Genomic DNA, 16,560 nt, shown 5'->3' with positions numbered 1-16,560 from the left:
ATTTTTTTTCATAATAAAAAATGCTCAGCAAATTGGATATGGAAGGAATGTTCCTCAGCATAATAAAAAGCCAAATTGACAACACCACAACTAACATTATACCCAATGGTAAAATATTATAATTCTTTTGTCTGAGATCAGGAAAAAGACAGGAATGCACACTCTCACCATTTCTATTCGCCATAACACTGGAAGTCCTAGCCACAGTAATTAAGCAAAAAAGTAAAATAAATAAATAGCATTCAAATTGGAAAGGAAGAAGAAAAATTATTTCTGTTCACAGATGACATGATATTATATGTATAAAACCCTAAAGATTCCATTAAAAACTGTTAGAATTAATAAATGAATTCAGTAACATTGCAGAATACAAAACTCAACATACAGAAGTCAGTTGTGTTCCTATACAAGAACAATGAACTATCTGAAAGAAAAAGTAAGAAACCAATCACATTTACTAAAACACTGAAAACAATAAAGTACTTATGAATAATTTTAGGCAAAGAGGTGAAAGACCTGTACACTGAAAACTATAAGAAATTGATAAAACAGATTAAAAACATGAATAAGTGAAAAGATACTTTGTGTTCTTGGAAGAACTGGTGAAAATGTCCATACTATCTAAAGTTATCTACAGATACAATGTAAACCCTATCAAAATTCCAATGGCATTTTTCACAGAAATAACAAAAAAAGATCCTAACATTTGTATGGAACCACAAAAGACCCTCAAGAGCAAAAAGAAAAGAAAAGAAAGAAAATCTTGAGCAAGAAGAACAAAGCTGGAGACATCACAATACCCGATTTCAAGCTATATGACAAAGCTATAGTAATTAAATCCATATGGTACCAGCATAAAAATAGGTACATAGATCATTGGACCAAAACAGTGTCTAGAAAGAATCACCCACATATATGTCAAGTAATTTTTGACAAGGGTCCCAAGAACACACAATGGGGAAAGAGCAGTCTCTTCAATAAATGATTCTGTGGAAACTAATAATCCACATGCAAAAATATGAAACTGGAACCCCATCTTTCACCACTTGCAAAATTAACCTGAAGATTTAAATATGAGACCTGAAATGATAAAACCTTGAAGAAAACAGGGGAAAAGATCCCTGGCATGGGTCTAGGCAATGATTTTTTGGATAAGTAACCAAGAGCACAGGCAACGAAAACTAAAATAAACAAGTGGGACTACATTAAACTAAAAAGCTTCTGCACAGCAAAGCAAACAATAATTAAATTAAAAAGGCTACCTACAGAATGGAAGAAAATATTTGCATGTGATATTTATAATAAGATACTAAAATTCAAAATATCTGTAGAAGTTGTTTTTGGATCCAAGATGGTGGCAGAATAGGTAGAAACTACACTCAACTCCTCCCAGGACCTAAATCGAATTACAACAAAATTATCAAACAACCAACCCAAATAACCAACCGAAGGCTAACTGAACAGAAGTCTTATAACCAAGGATTTATAGAAGAAGCCACCTAGAAACTGATAAGAAGGGTGGAGTTGCAGAAAGGGCTGGCCCCACACCCACTTGCAGCAGCTGAGAATCAGGAGGGATAACCTACCTCCCACAAGTCACGCACCTCCAGAGGCTCTTCCAGCGACTGAATCTCTGCCAGATGGAGGCAGGAGGCATTAGGCTAAGTGAAATAAGTCAGAGAAAGACAAATACCATATAATCTTACCTCTATGTGAATCTAAAAGAAAAGAAAAAAACTCAACTCATACACGGAGAGAACAAATTGGTGATTGTCAGAGGCAGGGTTTGGGAGGGGGTGAAATGGGTAAAGGGGGTCAAAAGATACAAACTTCCAGTTATAAGATGAATAAGTCTTGGGGATCTAATGTACAGCATGGTGACAAAAGTTAACAATAATCTATTGTTCTTTCAAAGTTGCTAAGAGAGTAAATCCTAAGTTTTCAACACAAGGGAAAAAAAGTTGTAATATGTGAGGTAATGGATATTAACTTATTTCACAGTATTTACATATATCAAATCATTATGTTGTATACATAAAACTAATACGATGCTATATGGCAATTATATCTCATAAAATATTAAATTTAAAAAAGGCAAAAGGGGGGATAGAAATATAAAAATGTTGATAATTGTTGAAATAATTCAGATTGAGCTTGATTATACTACTATCTCTATTTTTGTGTACATTTACATTTTTTCACCAAAAAAACAAAAGTTACAGAAAAAGTATTTAGCTGTCTCCAAAATGGATTGGTGTTAAGTTACGGATTACAACTACACTAAAAATCAGTTCAACATAAAGGCAATGTTTGTTAGGGGAAAAACTTCATTGTGTAATTTTATTAACACATAATATATAGTGACCCACGTTTGTCATAAAAAATTCACTGTATTGAGAAATGGTTGTAAAGCTTTATGTTATATTTCCTGAGATAAGAGGATCCATTTTTAACTGGACTTGTGGGTAATTTTTAAATTATAAGCTCAAAAAGTTGGGGGATAAATTTCCCTGAATACATAGAAAACCCTAATCATTTTGTTTTCATAGGAGAACAACCCTAATAGACAGTAAAGCTGGTTCCACATATGTGGGGAAGCACGCAGCTCATGTGTGCATCTGGCAGAACCCCCAGTACAGAGAAGAGCAGGTGCTGTTTCCCGACGACACCTCCTTGTGCGTATCCCAATACTATAGTTAGAAAATGGCTCAGATTTTTAGTTGCTTTTCCCAGAACTCAAAGATCATCTTCCTGTTTATCTTGGTGGTATGCCTATACTTATGTTTTTTCTGTTCCCTATAACGTATTAAAACGAGATTTTCAGATGAGGGAACAAGAGGTCACTAGTTAACAATCAGATATTTGATTTCCTGAGCAGAACAGATAGTCTCTTATGAATTTTTAACACATTTTCAAAGGAGAGATAGGTCTAGTCCCTTTAAGGTAAACTTTGTTCACTGGGTTTTTTTCAAGAGTCATTTTTTCCTCATTTAACTCTGTTCTTTCCACGCAATCTCAGCTTTGCCTCTATCTTTTAGTATATTTCTTGTCAATTCCTAGTGGTACTGCTTTAGAGTTTAAACAGTGCCAGAAGAGCAAAAGGAGACCAAATAGGTGCTTAATTAGTTTGGTCCCAGTTGGTGTGATGAGACGACGATAGCACTTTTACTTTAACTCATCTTTCAGCTTCTAGAAGAACTGATTAAGTTGAGGGCAGGAAAAAATGCGCAATAATTCTGGCTATGAGACAGAGCCTTTGTTCTCCCCAGAGAATTAGGTAACAAGCCCAGGGCTACTGATCCAATCACTTAAAGTAGGGACACCAATTGTCTTGCTCTTGTTTCATTTTCTGTAAATGGGCTCAGTAATACTATCAGCTCAGTGTTGTTATGAGGATTAAATGAGTTAATATTTGTAAAATGCTTAGAACAGAGATTGGAACACAACAATGAGTACCATATAAGTGTGAATCCGTTATAACACTCGCAGATCAGAAGTGACAGGCACTACAATACTGGAGTTCAGAATCTTGTTGGTGAATTTGTCATTGGCTGGTGCATTGCCAGCAGATGGTTTGGTGAAACCTCACTAATTTCAGGTTAGTTCACAGATTATTAAGCCTTAATACATTAAAATTCTGAAATCATGAGTCTTTGTAAATATTTGAAATACTTTATATTTGACTGTTCTATTCATGAAAACTTTGTGTCTTTTTGATTAAGTATTTTTAAGATACACCTGTGCAGTTTGTGATTTTGTATACTTAACTGGAACAAAAGAAAAGCTAATAAAGGTTTTGATATGCACATTTTTTCTTTTAAGCAGCTATCAATGAAGATACATGAAAAGAGCACGGAGATGTAAATATATTTGTTTGCACATCACAGACCTAGTAGGCATTTTTAAATGAATCCTTGGCCTACTTTTATGATCTACAAATAACTAAACTTAGAAAAATCAAGTGTTTGTGGAACACTTGTACAGCAAAAGGAGGCCTGAGAAGTATTGGAATTATACCTTACATAATTTGTGTATATCAAAAATGTTTTAAAATTTTACTTTCCTAGGCAACGTTTAAGAATTTCTAGGTTTTCTTGGAATCTTGATTAGTGCACAGGGCAGCGCTAGCAGTTCCTTTTTTCTCTGTTGCCATCCCCGGTCGCAGGGCACTACCCCCAACTCGAGGTTGTCATTATCTGCTTCCATGTCCGCCCCGCACTGGACGGGCTATCTCCTGTGTGCATGTACTGTAGTATAACCACTCCATTTGGGTGCGAAGGACAGCTTGGCACGTATTAAATAAAGCTCTGGGAAAGTTGTATACACATCTGAGATAGATCCAGGTCTTGATGCTTTACAGAGTTGGATTTTAGTTTGGTTTGGAATTTGAAGCTGCACTTTACTTACCTCAGTCTCCCAGAGGCCAAGCTAACTGGAATCACTCTCTTCTTTCACCAGGTGGGAGCCTTAGGATACTGTTTATTAATGCAGCAGAATTTCATGACAGTTTGCAGTTCTGTAGAGCTGAGGAAGAGTTTTTTGTTTTCAGATTCAGGCTAGTTTTTAAAAAAATATTCTACAAAATGGTTATAATAATTCCTTATATTCTTCGGCCTTTGCCCGACACATTTCAGCTCCGTTAAGTGTGGAAGGCCCTTACCTCATTTACAGCATTCAGAACTGCTGACGTTATTTGTAGTCTATTCGGATGACACACAAGCCTAGCACAGCCTTGTTCACATTCAATACAGATTGTGAAAATCCACAATCACAGCCCTTTCTATTCTTAAAATAAATGACATGCAGAAAGAAACACCCTTGGCTTATTTTGGTAAGGTTTTCATATTCTGTAAAACAAAGGACTGCATTCATCAGCAGTCATTTTTTTTTAATTTAAAAAGCCATTAATGTAAGTGATGCTCGTTTACCAAAACCACCTTCACGAGTGGTTCCATCAGATTGAATTTAAGTGCCTGAATGCGGATATTGCAATGAGCATGGATTACTTTTACTCGGTAGCCAAGTATTTCTTCGCGAGGTTTTCAAACTTGGCAAATCTCACAGGATTTGAAAACGGTAAAACTACATCAAATTCCAATACCGTTAAATGACCAAACGGGGCACAAGAGCTCGGCTTAACAGCAGCAATGCTAACTTTTGTTTTTCACCATTTCAGACCTGGCTGAAACAGAGGCTGTATGCGTGTAGTGGAAAAAGCAGCTTCGGAATCTGACAGCCTAACGCCTGGAGTCAGTCCCAGTCTGCGTGAGACCGGCCAAGTGACTTGACTGCTCTGAGTTTCCGTTTCTTCCCGGCAAAACGAGGGCTGCAGGAGCCACTTCGCCACCGAGTGCAGAGCGCGCCTCCAACGCGCCGCTCGCTCACACAAACAGCAGCCATCTTACCATCGCGACCTCGCGGCGCGCCCGCCCGGCAGGTGGTGGGTGCGCCCGGCTCCCCCAGCCGCCGCGCGGAGCGGCCCCGCCCTCCCACGGCTCGCGGGCCTGCCCCTCGGCGTCCGCGCGCAGGCCTCGGGCGCCGCCGGCCGAGCGCGTGTGCGCGGCCCCGCCCCCCGGCCCGGCCCGGCCCGCCCCCGCCTTCGCGCGCCGCCCGCCCGGGTCGCGGCCGGGCCGTGGTGTACGTGCCGAGCGCGCAGAGCGAGTGGCGCCCGCACGCTCTGCGCTCCACCACAGGCCGGCCGGGCGCCCGGGACGCGGAGGCGGCCAAGGAGGCAGGGCTCGCGCGCCCGGGCTCGCGCGCCCCAGCGGAGATCGCTGTCCGTCGCACAGGCCGCGCTCCCTCGGCGGCGATGAGGCGCTGAGGCGGCAGCCGGCGCTGCGCGGCCGGTCCGGAGGACGAGGAAGCGGCCGGGGCGACGGCGGGGAGCCGGCCTCCCTCAGGCGAGGGGCGGCGGGTGCATGGCGCAGTGACGGGCCCTGCCGCTCCGCCCGCCCCCCGGTCCCGGGCGAGGCCGTCCGGCCGCCACCCCTGCTGCCCGGCCGCCGCCACTGCCGCTGCCGCCGCCGCCATGGCCAATGACAGCGGCGGGCCCGGCGGGCTGAGCCAGAGCGAGCGAGACCGGCAGTACTGCGAGCTGTGCGGGAAGATGGAGAACCTGCTGCGCTGCGGCCGGTGCCGCAGCTCCTTCTACTGTAGCAAGGAGCACCAGCGCCAGGACTGGAAGAAGCACAAGCTCGTGTGCCAGAGCGGCGAGGGCGCTCCCGGCCCCGGGGCGGGACCGCACCCGCACGCCAGCCCCGCGCCGGCCTCCGCCGCGCCGCCGCCGCCCAGGGCCGCCGGGGCCAGGGAGGCCCGGAAGGCGGCGCCGCGCCGGGACAGCGCCGCCGCTGCCGCCGCCGGGGACGCGGCCCAGGCAAAGGCCAAGCCCGCGGCGTCCGCGTCTCCGCCTCGCGCGGCGTCCGGCGGCCAGGGCCCGGCGGTGGTGGCGGCGGCGGCCGCCGAGGCGGAGCCCGCGAAGGAGGAGGCGCTGGGCCGCTCGTCGCTGTTCCAGGAGAAGGCGAACCTGTACCCGCCGAGCAACACGCCGGGCGAGGGGCTGAGCCACGGCGGCGGCCTGCGGCCCAACGGGCAGACGAAGCCGCTGCCGGCGCTGAAGCTGGCGCTGGAATACATCGTGCCGTGCATGAACAAGCACGGCATCTGCGTGGTGGACGACTTCCTGGGCAAGGAGACCGGGCAGCAGATCGGCGAGGAGGTGCGCGCCCTGCACGACACCGGCAAGTTCACGGACGGCCAGCTGGTCAGCCAGAAGAGCGACTCGTCCAAGGACATCCGAGGCGATCAGATCACCTGGATCGAGGGCAAGGAGCCCGGCTGCGAAACCATTGGGCTGCTCATGAGCAGCATGGACGACCTGATCCGCCACTGTAACGGGAAGCTGGGCAACTACAAAATCAATGGCCGGACGAAAGTAAGTGCGCGCTCGGCCCCCGCCCGCGGCTGGAGGCGCCGAGAGCGGGGAGCGCGGTGTCTGTATGCAAGCGATCTTGGGGTGCAGCTCCGCTTAGGAGGCCGGGTGGCATCCGTGCGTGGGCGTCTGTCCGGTCAGTCCCTTTTTCTGTGTCCGCTGTCGTCCACGCACCGCCTGTGTGCTCACCTCTCCGGCATTCGGGCCGACCTCAAGCCCTCCCGTTACCCCGGCGCGCGCTCTGCCTCCAAACCTGGCTGGAGTCGCGGCGCCGAGTGCGAGGACTCAGGTGCTTCCCGCAGCCGGAGCTGGCGCCGCGTCCGCCGCGGCTTGCAGTCCGCCCTCCGCTCGCGGGCCATCTTCTGACCTGCAGAGTTCAGTTAGGAACGGGCCCGCTGACCACAAAAAGGTCGGTTTAAAGGAACGCCTGTGGTGCGGAGTCCTTTCTGCGCGCGCTGGGCCGCTCCCCTCGCCCGCACTCTGTGCTTGCGGTTTTGAAACCCACGGCACAGCGGGGCCAGAAGTGTTTCCGTTTGCGGACCTCAGTGTAGGCAGGTGGCGTTCTTAGCGTAGCTTTCCTTTATTGCTTTGTTAATCCCTCTGCTGAAAAAGAACTGTGTTGTAGCTTCCTAGGAGTGGGGGGGAAACGGAATTGGAGCGGGCGTGAAGGCTGCTTCTAACATCGCAGTGTGGTGCGATTTGCTTTTCTTTCCTATTGTAGTTCTCCCCCCGCAGACGCTTCACTTTCTACCTGCTGGTGCCGCCTGCCTCCTCCGTGTGATGGACGGTAGACTCGTTCCTCCTGAATGGTCCCTCGCAGGCCTTTTGCATTTTCCTCCCAGATCTTCACATTCTCTCCATACCAGGTTCACTCCCGGCCACCCTGCTCCACCCTCCGTCATCAATCCCTATCTGATTTGTCAGTTCTGAGAGCTTATCTTAGGAGACCATCACACCCATAGGTGTTTGTACTGACACTCTAGCTCTTCCTCCTAGTTCTTTGCCTGAGTGTCAGACCCTCTGTTTTGATAAGGGGTGTGGATGACTGTCAGGTGGTCCAGAGGCTGAGCACAGGCAGTTAAAAAAGCTCTTTCAACAGGAAAATGTTGTGGGGGCAAAATACAGGGCGAAGTCTGAGTGACATGTTATTGCTTCATTGCTGGAGGAAGGCACATGTCTTGGTGTCATGCAGTCTCAACAAATGAGCGGTTGCTTAATATTAAGCTGGAAGAAGAAAGGGGGCTTGATTCAACCTTGGTCTTTAATGGGAATGTCATTGGTATATTTTAAAATAACTGCCTGGAATGTGAGTGTAATCATGAACTTGAGAGTAGAAAAGGAACTAGCTTGAGGGAATATTAATATTAATATTCTGTGAAGACTGCAAAGTGTATTGTTGGGGCCTAAGCTTAAGATGAAGCCCTGAAGAAGATAATGTCCCAGGTCTCCCCTGATCTTCTTTCTGCGGTAAGCTCAGTCCTCTTCTCCCATTGTCCTGCTTACCTGTGCTGTTCCGGGAAGGGACAGCTGTCAGCCTGCCTTTCAGAGCTGTTGCTTCTCATGAAGAGGCTGTTGGAAAGCAGCTGTCTCCCTCCTAAGACACCCCTGTGACTGAAGGCAACTGTACAGTAGTTCAGGTTTTAAATTATTTGACTCCACATATCGTTATGTGGTAAGGGACCAGCTGAAGGAAGGATGGATTTTAAACTTCAGGTTCAGTCGTATACTTACAGTAATTTTAAGGACATAGTCTTAGGATCTGTAAATGATCTTAGGGAATCCTTTTCATTGTACTTCTTGGCTGAGAGACTTTTTGTTAATCATGCTTTTTCAATTATGCAATTTAACTATTCCTAAAAAACCCAAAGATGCTTGCTTTGGGGGAATGGAAAGGCTGTCAAATTGCCAGCCACCACACAAGGTTGGGCAAAAGTAGGTTCACAGTAGTAATACAAATAGTACAGTAATTAATGAGTAACAAGAATAAACTGTTTCCTGTACTCACAACTGTAAACCTACTCTGCTCACTCATGAATACGGGGCAGCCACAGTGTGTAGGGCATCAGATTAGTTTCAATACAGACAAGATCATGGTAATCTTAAGCCTGTGAAGTAGGGAGTATCATTCCTGATTTACATTTGAGGCTGTTTCAGCTCAGACTTGTCCACGGCCCACACTTAGGATAATTGTAGGGGATTTATACTTAGTCCTGCAGGTACCACGCACGCTTTTCTTTTTTATTAACTATACTGCATATAGGTGGGTTATTAGATGAGAAGATGTAGATTACTTAGCCTACTACTGAAACTAAAATTTGATGTGTGAATAATTGTTACCATTGGGCTACATAAACTTTTGATTCAGATAGTGGTTGAAAAACTACTTTCTAGTTATCGGCCTGAATCATGCTCATTTCAGTATAGTAACCTTTGAGAGAGGCAGAAGATGGGTACTGTGTGTGATTGCAGAGAAGGTCTTCATTTAAGAATTTTATTATCCTTTACAACTTGCCTCAATGTGTAGTAGTTTCCCCACTTAGATTTTCATAGCAACTCTGTAAAATAGGTAGATTGTTGCTGTATTATCCCTGTTTATAGATTGTAGTAAAGTTGCTTCAGGAAAGTGAGCTCACGTGTTACAACGAGACTGGTAGCATAGCAGGACTTAAATTCAGGTTTCTGACCAAGATTCTGATGTTCTTTTTCAGTTATGTTACTCTGTTTGGTCTTGGTGTATGTCGGTGCTTAGTGATCAGATGATGCATAATTGCTGAGGCTCATTCAGTGTGGGCTTTGATTTCCCCCAAGTTTCTACCTCAGGCATCTTATCTGGCCACGGATTGTCCAACTACCTTAAAAGAGGAACTACGAGAGAAGGGTGAAGTAACCGAGCTCTTGTTTCCACTTTCTCTGGTTCTTTTGGGGGGATTTCCCTTTTGCCTTTAAACTGCTCTTTGATCCTGATCCTTTCTCACACCCTTTTTTCCATCAAGAAAACTTGGAGAGTGACGTCCAGGAGGGAGGCATCCCAGTCTGCTCATGTGCGAAGAGGAGTGCTCTGTGACAAATCATAGGTGCCTCTACTTGCTGCTGGCAGAGGACGAAGGATCATGGGAAGGTGTCAAACTGTCACCTGGAGATTCTTAGCCATTGTAAAGGAAAAAAAAATTGCCTTTTAAAAATACTAAAATTATACATATTTTTAAAATTTTATTCAAAACTTACTGTGTTCAGTTAAGATGTCCATAAAAGCGATAAATTCAATATGCCACAGATTATAATTCCTAAAATTTTTCACTTAGTACCGTAGTTAATTATTCAGCTTTGGCTGATGACGGCTTTTAGAGCAAAGGATAGGATGAGGAAAATTCTGTTACTTTATAATCACTACTACAGAGGTGGTAGTGACAGCCCTCTTAAATGTTACAAGTAAAATCAAACATAACTTCTTCCAAGTCTGCTGCTTTCTCTGTACTCTTGGCCTCCATGATGTACAAATTGCACAGTTTAATGTTTTAATAGCTGGATCAGAACTCAAGATCAAAGCTAGTTATTCTGTGTGCAGAAAGACAGAATATTGGTACTTCAGTGATTTTTACATAGTTCTTTAAAATTAAGAGCTACATGTGGACTGAAAAGAGATTTAATAGGTTGTGATTAAACCAAGATCAGATTTAAAGAAAAACATTTTGTATAGTGAATTAGTTTACATATAAGATAACTCCTTTAATTTTAAAGGAATTCTATTTTAAATTAAAAGAGTGGTTTTTGCTTTTTTTTTGTTGTTGTTGGCATGTTTATCACTCTTCACTTATCTGTTACCTAATAAGCCACAAAAATACCTGCAAAACCTTAGTCACAGGAGGGCATCTAACTGTAGGATAGTGGACTTTGTGCTGCTATTAGATCTGGGTTGGAACCAGGATCTGCCACTGTTCCTGTGTCCTTAAGCCAGTTGCTGAACCTTCCTGAGCCTCAGTTACTTCATTTGTAAAGGGTGTTAAATGATACCTGTCTTCTGCCTCTCAGCTGGCTGTATCTATGTGTAAAAGCACTTTTTAAATTGTAAAGCACCATGCAAAACTGTTGTTAACTATTACTCTTCCCATTTAAATTTTCTTTTTCTCATTCTTTCTTTAAGAGTGCTGTGCTTTTCCTGTCTTTCTCCCTCTGATAAGCTAGAGGAAAATAGAATGATCATCCATTTTTGAGCTAACCGCTTCTCCTCATACAAACACACACACACTTTTTAAAAAAAAAACTGGAAATAAGTCCCAAAGAGGTTAAGTGACTTGTTCAAGGTCATAGTGCTGGTTAGTGACAAAGCTGACTGAAATTTGATTGATGTTCATTCTCATATCTGTAACTTGATGCTATATCTCTTGTAAAAATTAGTTATTTCCACTTAACTAGTTTTGGTATATTTTATGCTATTTTTGAGGATTGTTTGAACATTTGTGACTTCCTTTTCCTTCTCCCATTTACTCCTGTCATTCTATACTTTGGTTTATCTGACATTCTAGTTTTGATTTTCCTCTTTTAGATAATTCCTTCGTGATTTCGCTAGATGTTCTTTATTCACTTCTTTCGTTCCCGCCAACATTAAAGCCATTTTCCCTGTAGCAGGCCTAGTCTCCTGTGTTTCCCTTGCAGGAACTCTCGTTCTGCTGTGTTTCTGATTTACGTTTATTCTCTGTTTTCCTCTATTAGCTTTGAAACCCGCCCTTGTTCATCTCCTCCTGTGTTTTTTGACGCCTGTTCCTTTCTGGTATGCTTTGGACAGGTGTTATCACCTTAGTTTTTATTTTAATTTTTTGCTTTAGTCCTTTCACATGCCACCGAATGTTTCAGGCTCCCTTTTCTTCAAGCACCTTCTTAAACAGTTTTCATGGATGCGTTTTACTACTGTGCTTGCATTCTACCTCCTTTTCTTCTATGCCCTGGTTTTTGCACTGGAAACATTGTTAGTATAGGATGGCATTCAGATCAGTGATTGAGCCATATTCGTGGCTTGTCTTTGACTCTTATTCCAGCTAAAACTTATCTGTTCTAAAAAAACAAAATGAAAGAAACAAACAATAAACTGAGAGATGGTTAACCAGTCTTCCTTTAAAATAGATTATATCACACTTGTATTTTCCAGTCCAAGGTCTGACCTGTTCTGCCACCTTTATCAGAATGTTTTGTACTTCGTTATCATACTTTTTCAGAACCAAATCAAAGTTTTATTTTTGAAGAACTTGGAGAGCAACTATAGCCTCTGTTTGCTTATTAAAATCACCATAAAATTTTTAAGTGTTTTGAATTCTTATTTTCTTTATTCATTGTCCCAAATCCCATTTCTTTACCAAAGGAAAATGCATGTACTTTTGGCCCCTACTTACTGTATTCTTTGCATCCTGTTTTGATAATCTTTCTTTCATTTGCTCGTTCAACAATATGAAGTGAATGCTTTCTATGTACAGGTACTATTTTAGGAGCTAGAAATACCTGAACAATAGCAACAGAAAAAGCCCACGTTCTCATGGAGCTTAAATTCTACTTGATGTAGGTGAGGGGTGGAGAAAGACAGTTAGTAAACATGTTTAAGTAAATACATGACATGGTAAGTGGTTAATGTTAAGACAAAAAAATAAAGTTAAGGACAGAGGTACTCTGAGTAGTAGCCGTAGCTTTGGGGAGAATTAGTTGGATTCTGGATATAATTTGGAAGTAGAGTCAGTGAGCTTTGCTGATGAATTATATGTGAGGTATGAGAGAAAGGAAGAAGTCAAGGATGATGCCAAGGATTTTGGCTCTAGCAGTTGGAAGGAAATAGTTATTATTTTATCTTGCCTGACTCTTCTGCTTGTCTTCTCTTGCCCCACTTTTTCAGTTTCCATTTATAGCAGATTGTCGACACTTATTTTGCAGCCAAAGCCTGAACAAAAAAGTTCTTTGGTCTCTTTTTCCACATTCCTTTCCTTTGGCTGTGCCTGCTGCTACTGCAGTTGACCTTACAGTCTCGTTCTTTTTCTCCAAAGGCCTTAGGGCTTCTTTGCACAGTGTGCTCATCAGCTCAACCACTGGGCTGTACAGAGATTACGGCAGGAAATCTTGGAGCACTTCTGGTGCTGACCACAAGACTGTGTGTGCTTTCTTGCGTGAACTACTCACTTAAGATGGCTTGTGGATGCAAATCCATGTTAAAAGAATTATACAGATTCTGAAATTTAGGGAAGCACAGGGGAAAACTGAATGGTTCAGAGAAGCAAGCACAGACTTAGATTAAATGTCAAAATAAAGTCAGAAGTAAAACATTTCATTTAAACATGCTGGTGAAAATAAAAGTGCTATAGAACATTGAGAAGAGGTAGAATGACCATAAAATGTCAGAAATAATTCCATTGACATTTAGATACAAAGGACTCTGTGATAGCTTCTTAAAGTAGTAAGTAAAGAAGGAGGAAGTTTATGATAGCTTAAGAGGAAGTTTGCGGTATTTGACTATCTGAAAAGATATCAGAGAAATACAAGCCCTCATCCCCTTTTTGTGGAGCCTGACACTGGAATTAGAAATGAAAGGACCAGCTATCAAGCAGCAACTGATACTGTTAAAATTAGAATGTACTATCCAGGACTTTTAAGCAAGCCTTGCTTTGGCCTCCAGGACAAGACTGTGTCACAAAAGTGTGGGTAACATCACGTATGGAGTGGTTTTAAAAAATTAAAACCTGGAAGGTTGGCAAGTACAAGAGCCAAAAACAAAAACACAAAACCCCTCAAAGGTCAGTCATGAGCTATGGAATCCGAGAACCTGTAATCTCAATTCAACTTCAATTTAAGACTGATTTTTATATGATAAAACCTAGTCTGGAATCATCAAATCTAGTCAGATAATTAAAAAAGTCTAATTAGGAGTTTGGAGTGTTAAAAGACTGACTATGTGTCTCAATTTTTTTCTCATTAATATTGGTACCCAACTCATCTATAAATGGCAAATAGAATTTCAGATTAATCTGAATGAAACAAAATTTGCTGTGAACTGAATAGTTGAAGCTGGGTGATAAGTATGAGGGGATCGCTACACCATTCTCTGTACTGTGCTATAGATTTAAAATTTTTTATTAATAAAATTTTTTTAATGGGAGTTAGGAGTTCTGAGTCTGTAGTTTGGTCATATAAATATTCTCTTTCCTATCTCTGGGCTTTTTTTTTTTTAAACCTACTATTATGTCTTCCACTGACTTCTGTTAGCACTACCCTGAAATAGATGTTTTGAAATTTACTTTTTAATTAGAAAATATAGTGACTTCCCCCATTAGACCAGGACTTCATGCTGCTTCAATAGTACTTTCATCCACCCCACCTCTAACATCTTTGCCCATTAGTTGACACACCGGAGTATGATGAGCCTTTCAATGAATTTTCCTCATTACATTTTTCAGAGTTTTTCTTCTTTTCTCAACTTCTAACTAGTTTTTCTTTTTTTTCTAGAAGCTCAGTTCTTAGCTTTCTGCTCATCACTGTCAGAAGATACATGGAGGGAGAACTTGAAACATCTATATTTCTGGACTTTTCTTCTCAGTTTATATGAGTTACCCATTGCTACGTAACCAACTACCCCAAAACTTAGCAACTTAGAATAACACACGTTATTTTTTCAGTTTCTCTGGATCAGGAGTCTGGGCACAGCCAAGCTGCGTCCTCTCTCACAGGCTGCAGCCGAGGTGTCGGCCAGGGTCTGCTTCCCCACTTGCTCACTGGCTGTAGGCAGCATCTGGTTTCTCGTGGGTTGCTGAGCTGAGGACCTTAGTTCCTCTCCATGTGGGCCTCTCCAACACAGTAATCCACTTCTTCAAAGTACACAAGCAAAGTCAAGAGTCTGCCACCAAGACTGAAGTCCCAGACTTCTGTAATCTAACCACAGAAGTGATATCCCATCACCTTTACACTCAAGGGGACGAGTATCGTTTCTTAGGCTGCTTCTTCCTTTCCACTGTCTGCCCTTGAAATGTGACTGTTCTTAATGGCCTGTGATTTGTTTACTCTTTTCCTCTAGTCTCCACTTTTTTCTCCCTGGGCAAACTCATGTAGTCATGGAAGCACAAGTTCTTAAGTTAGTTGGCCCTCTGATTGTAGGCAAATTTTCTAATGGAGCTTCCTCATCGATATAATAGGAATTAATAATAGTACCTAATTCAATCCAGTTTGTTTGCAGGTAGAGGAGATAGTACTTGAGAAATGCTCAGCAGAACATAAGTGCTCTTTTACAATACTGGCTTATTAGCTGTATCTGTACAGATAACAGGAAGCGGAGGGGGGGAAGGAGGAGGAGCCATGACTTCAACTGTAGGGGTGTGTTAAAAGGTCCTCCACCTGTCCCTGGCATCTGGAGAAGACCAATGGACATCTCCACCTAAATGTTCTGGAAGGACTACAACTCAGCATGATTAAGAATGAATAAAGTTTCTTTTTGGAGAGCATGAGGGTTGGTGGGGCTCTTTGGTGGGGAGATGGAAGAACAGGTTTAAAATTGATCAGATCTGTGAACTCTATTATTTTTTCAACAACTGTTTACAAAGTGCCTAATATATCCCAGGATCGGTGCTGGGCACTGGCAGTACCATAGTGTCTGATCGGGTACTTCTCTCTGCTTCCTGGAGTGGCGTTGAGCCTGCAGTCCCGTGTGCGATGTGTATTTGTGAGATGTGCTGGGTCCTAGGGGAGCCAGTTAGAGAGGAGACCTAGGTTGGTCTGCAAGCCAGAAGCACTCTCCTTGAAGCAGCAGTGATTAGACTGAGACTTCTGCAGGCTGAGCCCAGGTCAGTGGAGTAAGTCCATTGAAAGTCTCCAGGTCCGAAAAGAGCATGATTTAGCATACCTTTACCAGTGTAGAAACTTCATTCATTTAAAAATGAGTTTTCTCTCTTTATTTTTCATTGCCATGTATACTTTCCTATTTAAACCCACCTTCACCACTGTCCTAGAGGATTATAAAAGCCTAATTTTGTTTTGCTTTTATACCTTTCCAGCTCATTCTATCCATTGCTTTTGTGTTGTCTTTCCACGACACAGATTGTGTCCTTCTGCCACTTGATGCTACCTGTTCATCCCAGTCTCGGTATGATAACTTTTTTCAAAGAACATTGCATTTCCTACTTGTAGGTTCCATTTTCTACCTCTGTGTATTTCCTTGGCTCCTTCTGTGTGGAAAGGTGGTAGAGAGGTATCTCTGATTTGCTTCTTGTCCCAGTTCCTCTAAGCAGAACTACAACTATTCTGTCCGTGGCTGTGGCATTTCTTATCACTGATAGAACACCTTTCTAGCGGTGGTTTCCTCTTTAGAGGACCCTGTATTCTTCTGTCCTGTTCACGTTTGTACACAGCTTCTTGCGCCCAGCACTCCATATTGTATTTGCGTTTCCACTACACCACCCTAATTGGGATTTTAATCACTTTATACCTGGATTGTTACACAGTATTATGTATTTCCCTTAATTCATCCTTTTCCAGGTACCACCTACACTCATCTTTATAAATTTACCAGTACTTATGAAAATCTTGCTCAAAAGGCTTCCAAGATTTGTTTAAAGGCTACAGTTTGATTCTTACCCATTTTGTGCTGTCATTGGCTTAGGCCCGCTCTAATC

General features: G+C 43.0%; 1 protein-coding gene and 1 long non-coding RNA gene across 6 annotated transcripts in view; one reads left to right on the top strand and one right to left on the bottom strand.

Moving 5' to 3' along the window:
• Positions 1-5,461, bottom strand: part of LOC149992487 (uncharacterized) — a 31,290-nt gene extending 25,829 nt beyond the window's left edge. The window contains exons 1-3 of one of the 2 annotated variants that reach the window (XR_016508306.1): positions 5,406-5,461; positions 4,408-4,524; positions 1,587-1,661 (exon numbers count right to left, since the gene is read on the bottom strand). This is a non-coding gene — a long non-coding RNA (uncharacterized LOC149992487). Of the gene's footprint in view, positions 1-1,586; positions 1,662-4,407; positions 4,811-5,405 lie in introns of those variants that run through there. The other variant, XR_016508305.1, reaches the window with a different exon arrangement.
• A 156-nt stretch (positions 5,462-5,617) lies between these two features.
• Positions 5,618-16,560, top strand: part of EGLN1 (egl-9 family hypoxia inducible factor 1) — a 44,078-nt gene continuing 33,135 nt past the window's right edge. The window contains exon 1 of one of the 4 annotated variants that reach the window (XM_090263229.1): positions 5,618-6,931. In XM_090263229.1, coding sequence (XP_090119355.1) covers positions 6,029-6,931 — 903 coding nt within the window. In that variant the 5' untranslated portion in view covers positions 5,618-6,028. The remainder of the gene's footprint in view (positions 6,932-16,560) is intronic. The other 3 variants (XM_090263228.1, XM_090263230.1, XM_090263226.1) reach the window with 3 other exon arrangements.

Source organism: Furipterus horrens, unplaced genomic scaffold (genome assembly GCF_987537825.1).
Source record: "Furipterus horrens unplaced genomic scaffold, mFurHor1.1.pri manual_scaffold_15, whole genome shotgun sequence".
NCBI classification, from domain to species: Eukaryota; Metazoa; Chordata; class Mammalia; order Chiroptera; family Furipteridae; genus Furipterus; species Furipterus horrens.
This window is presented reverse-complemented; position numbering and strand designations above follow the sequence as displayed.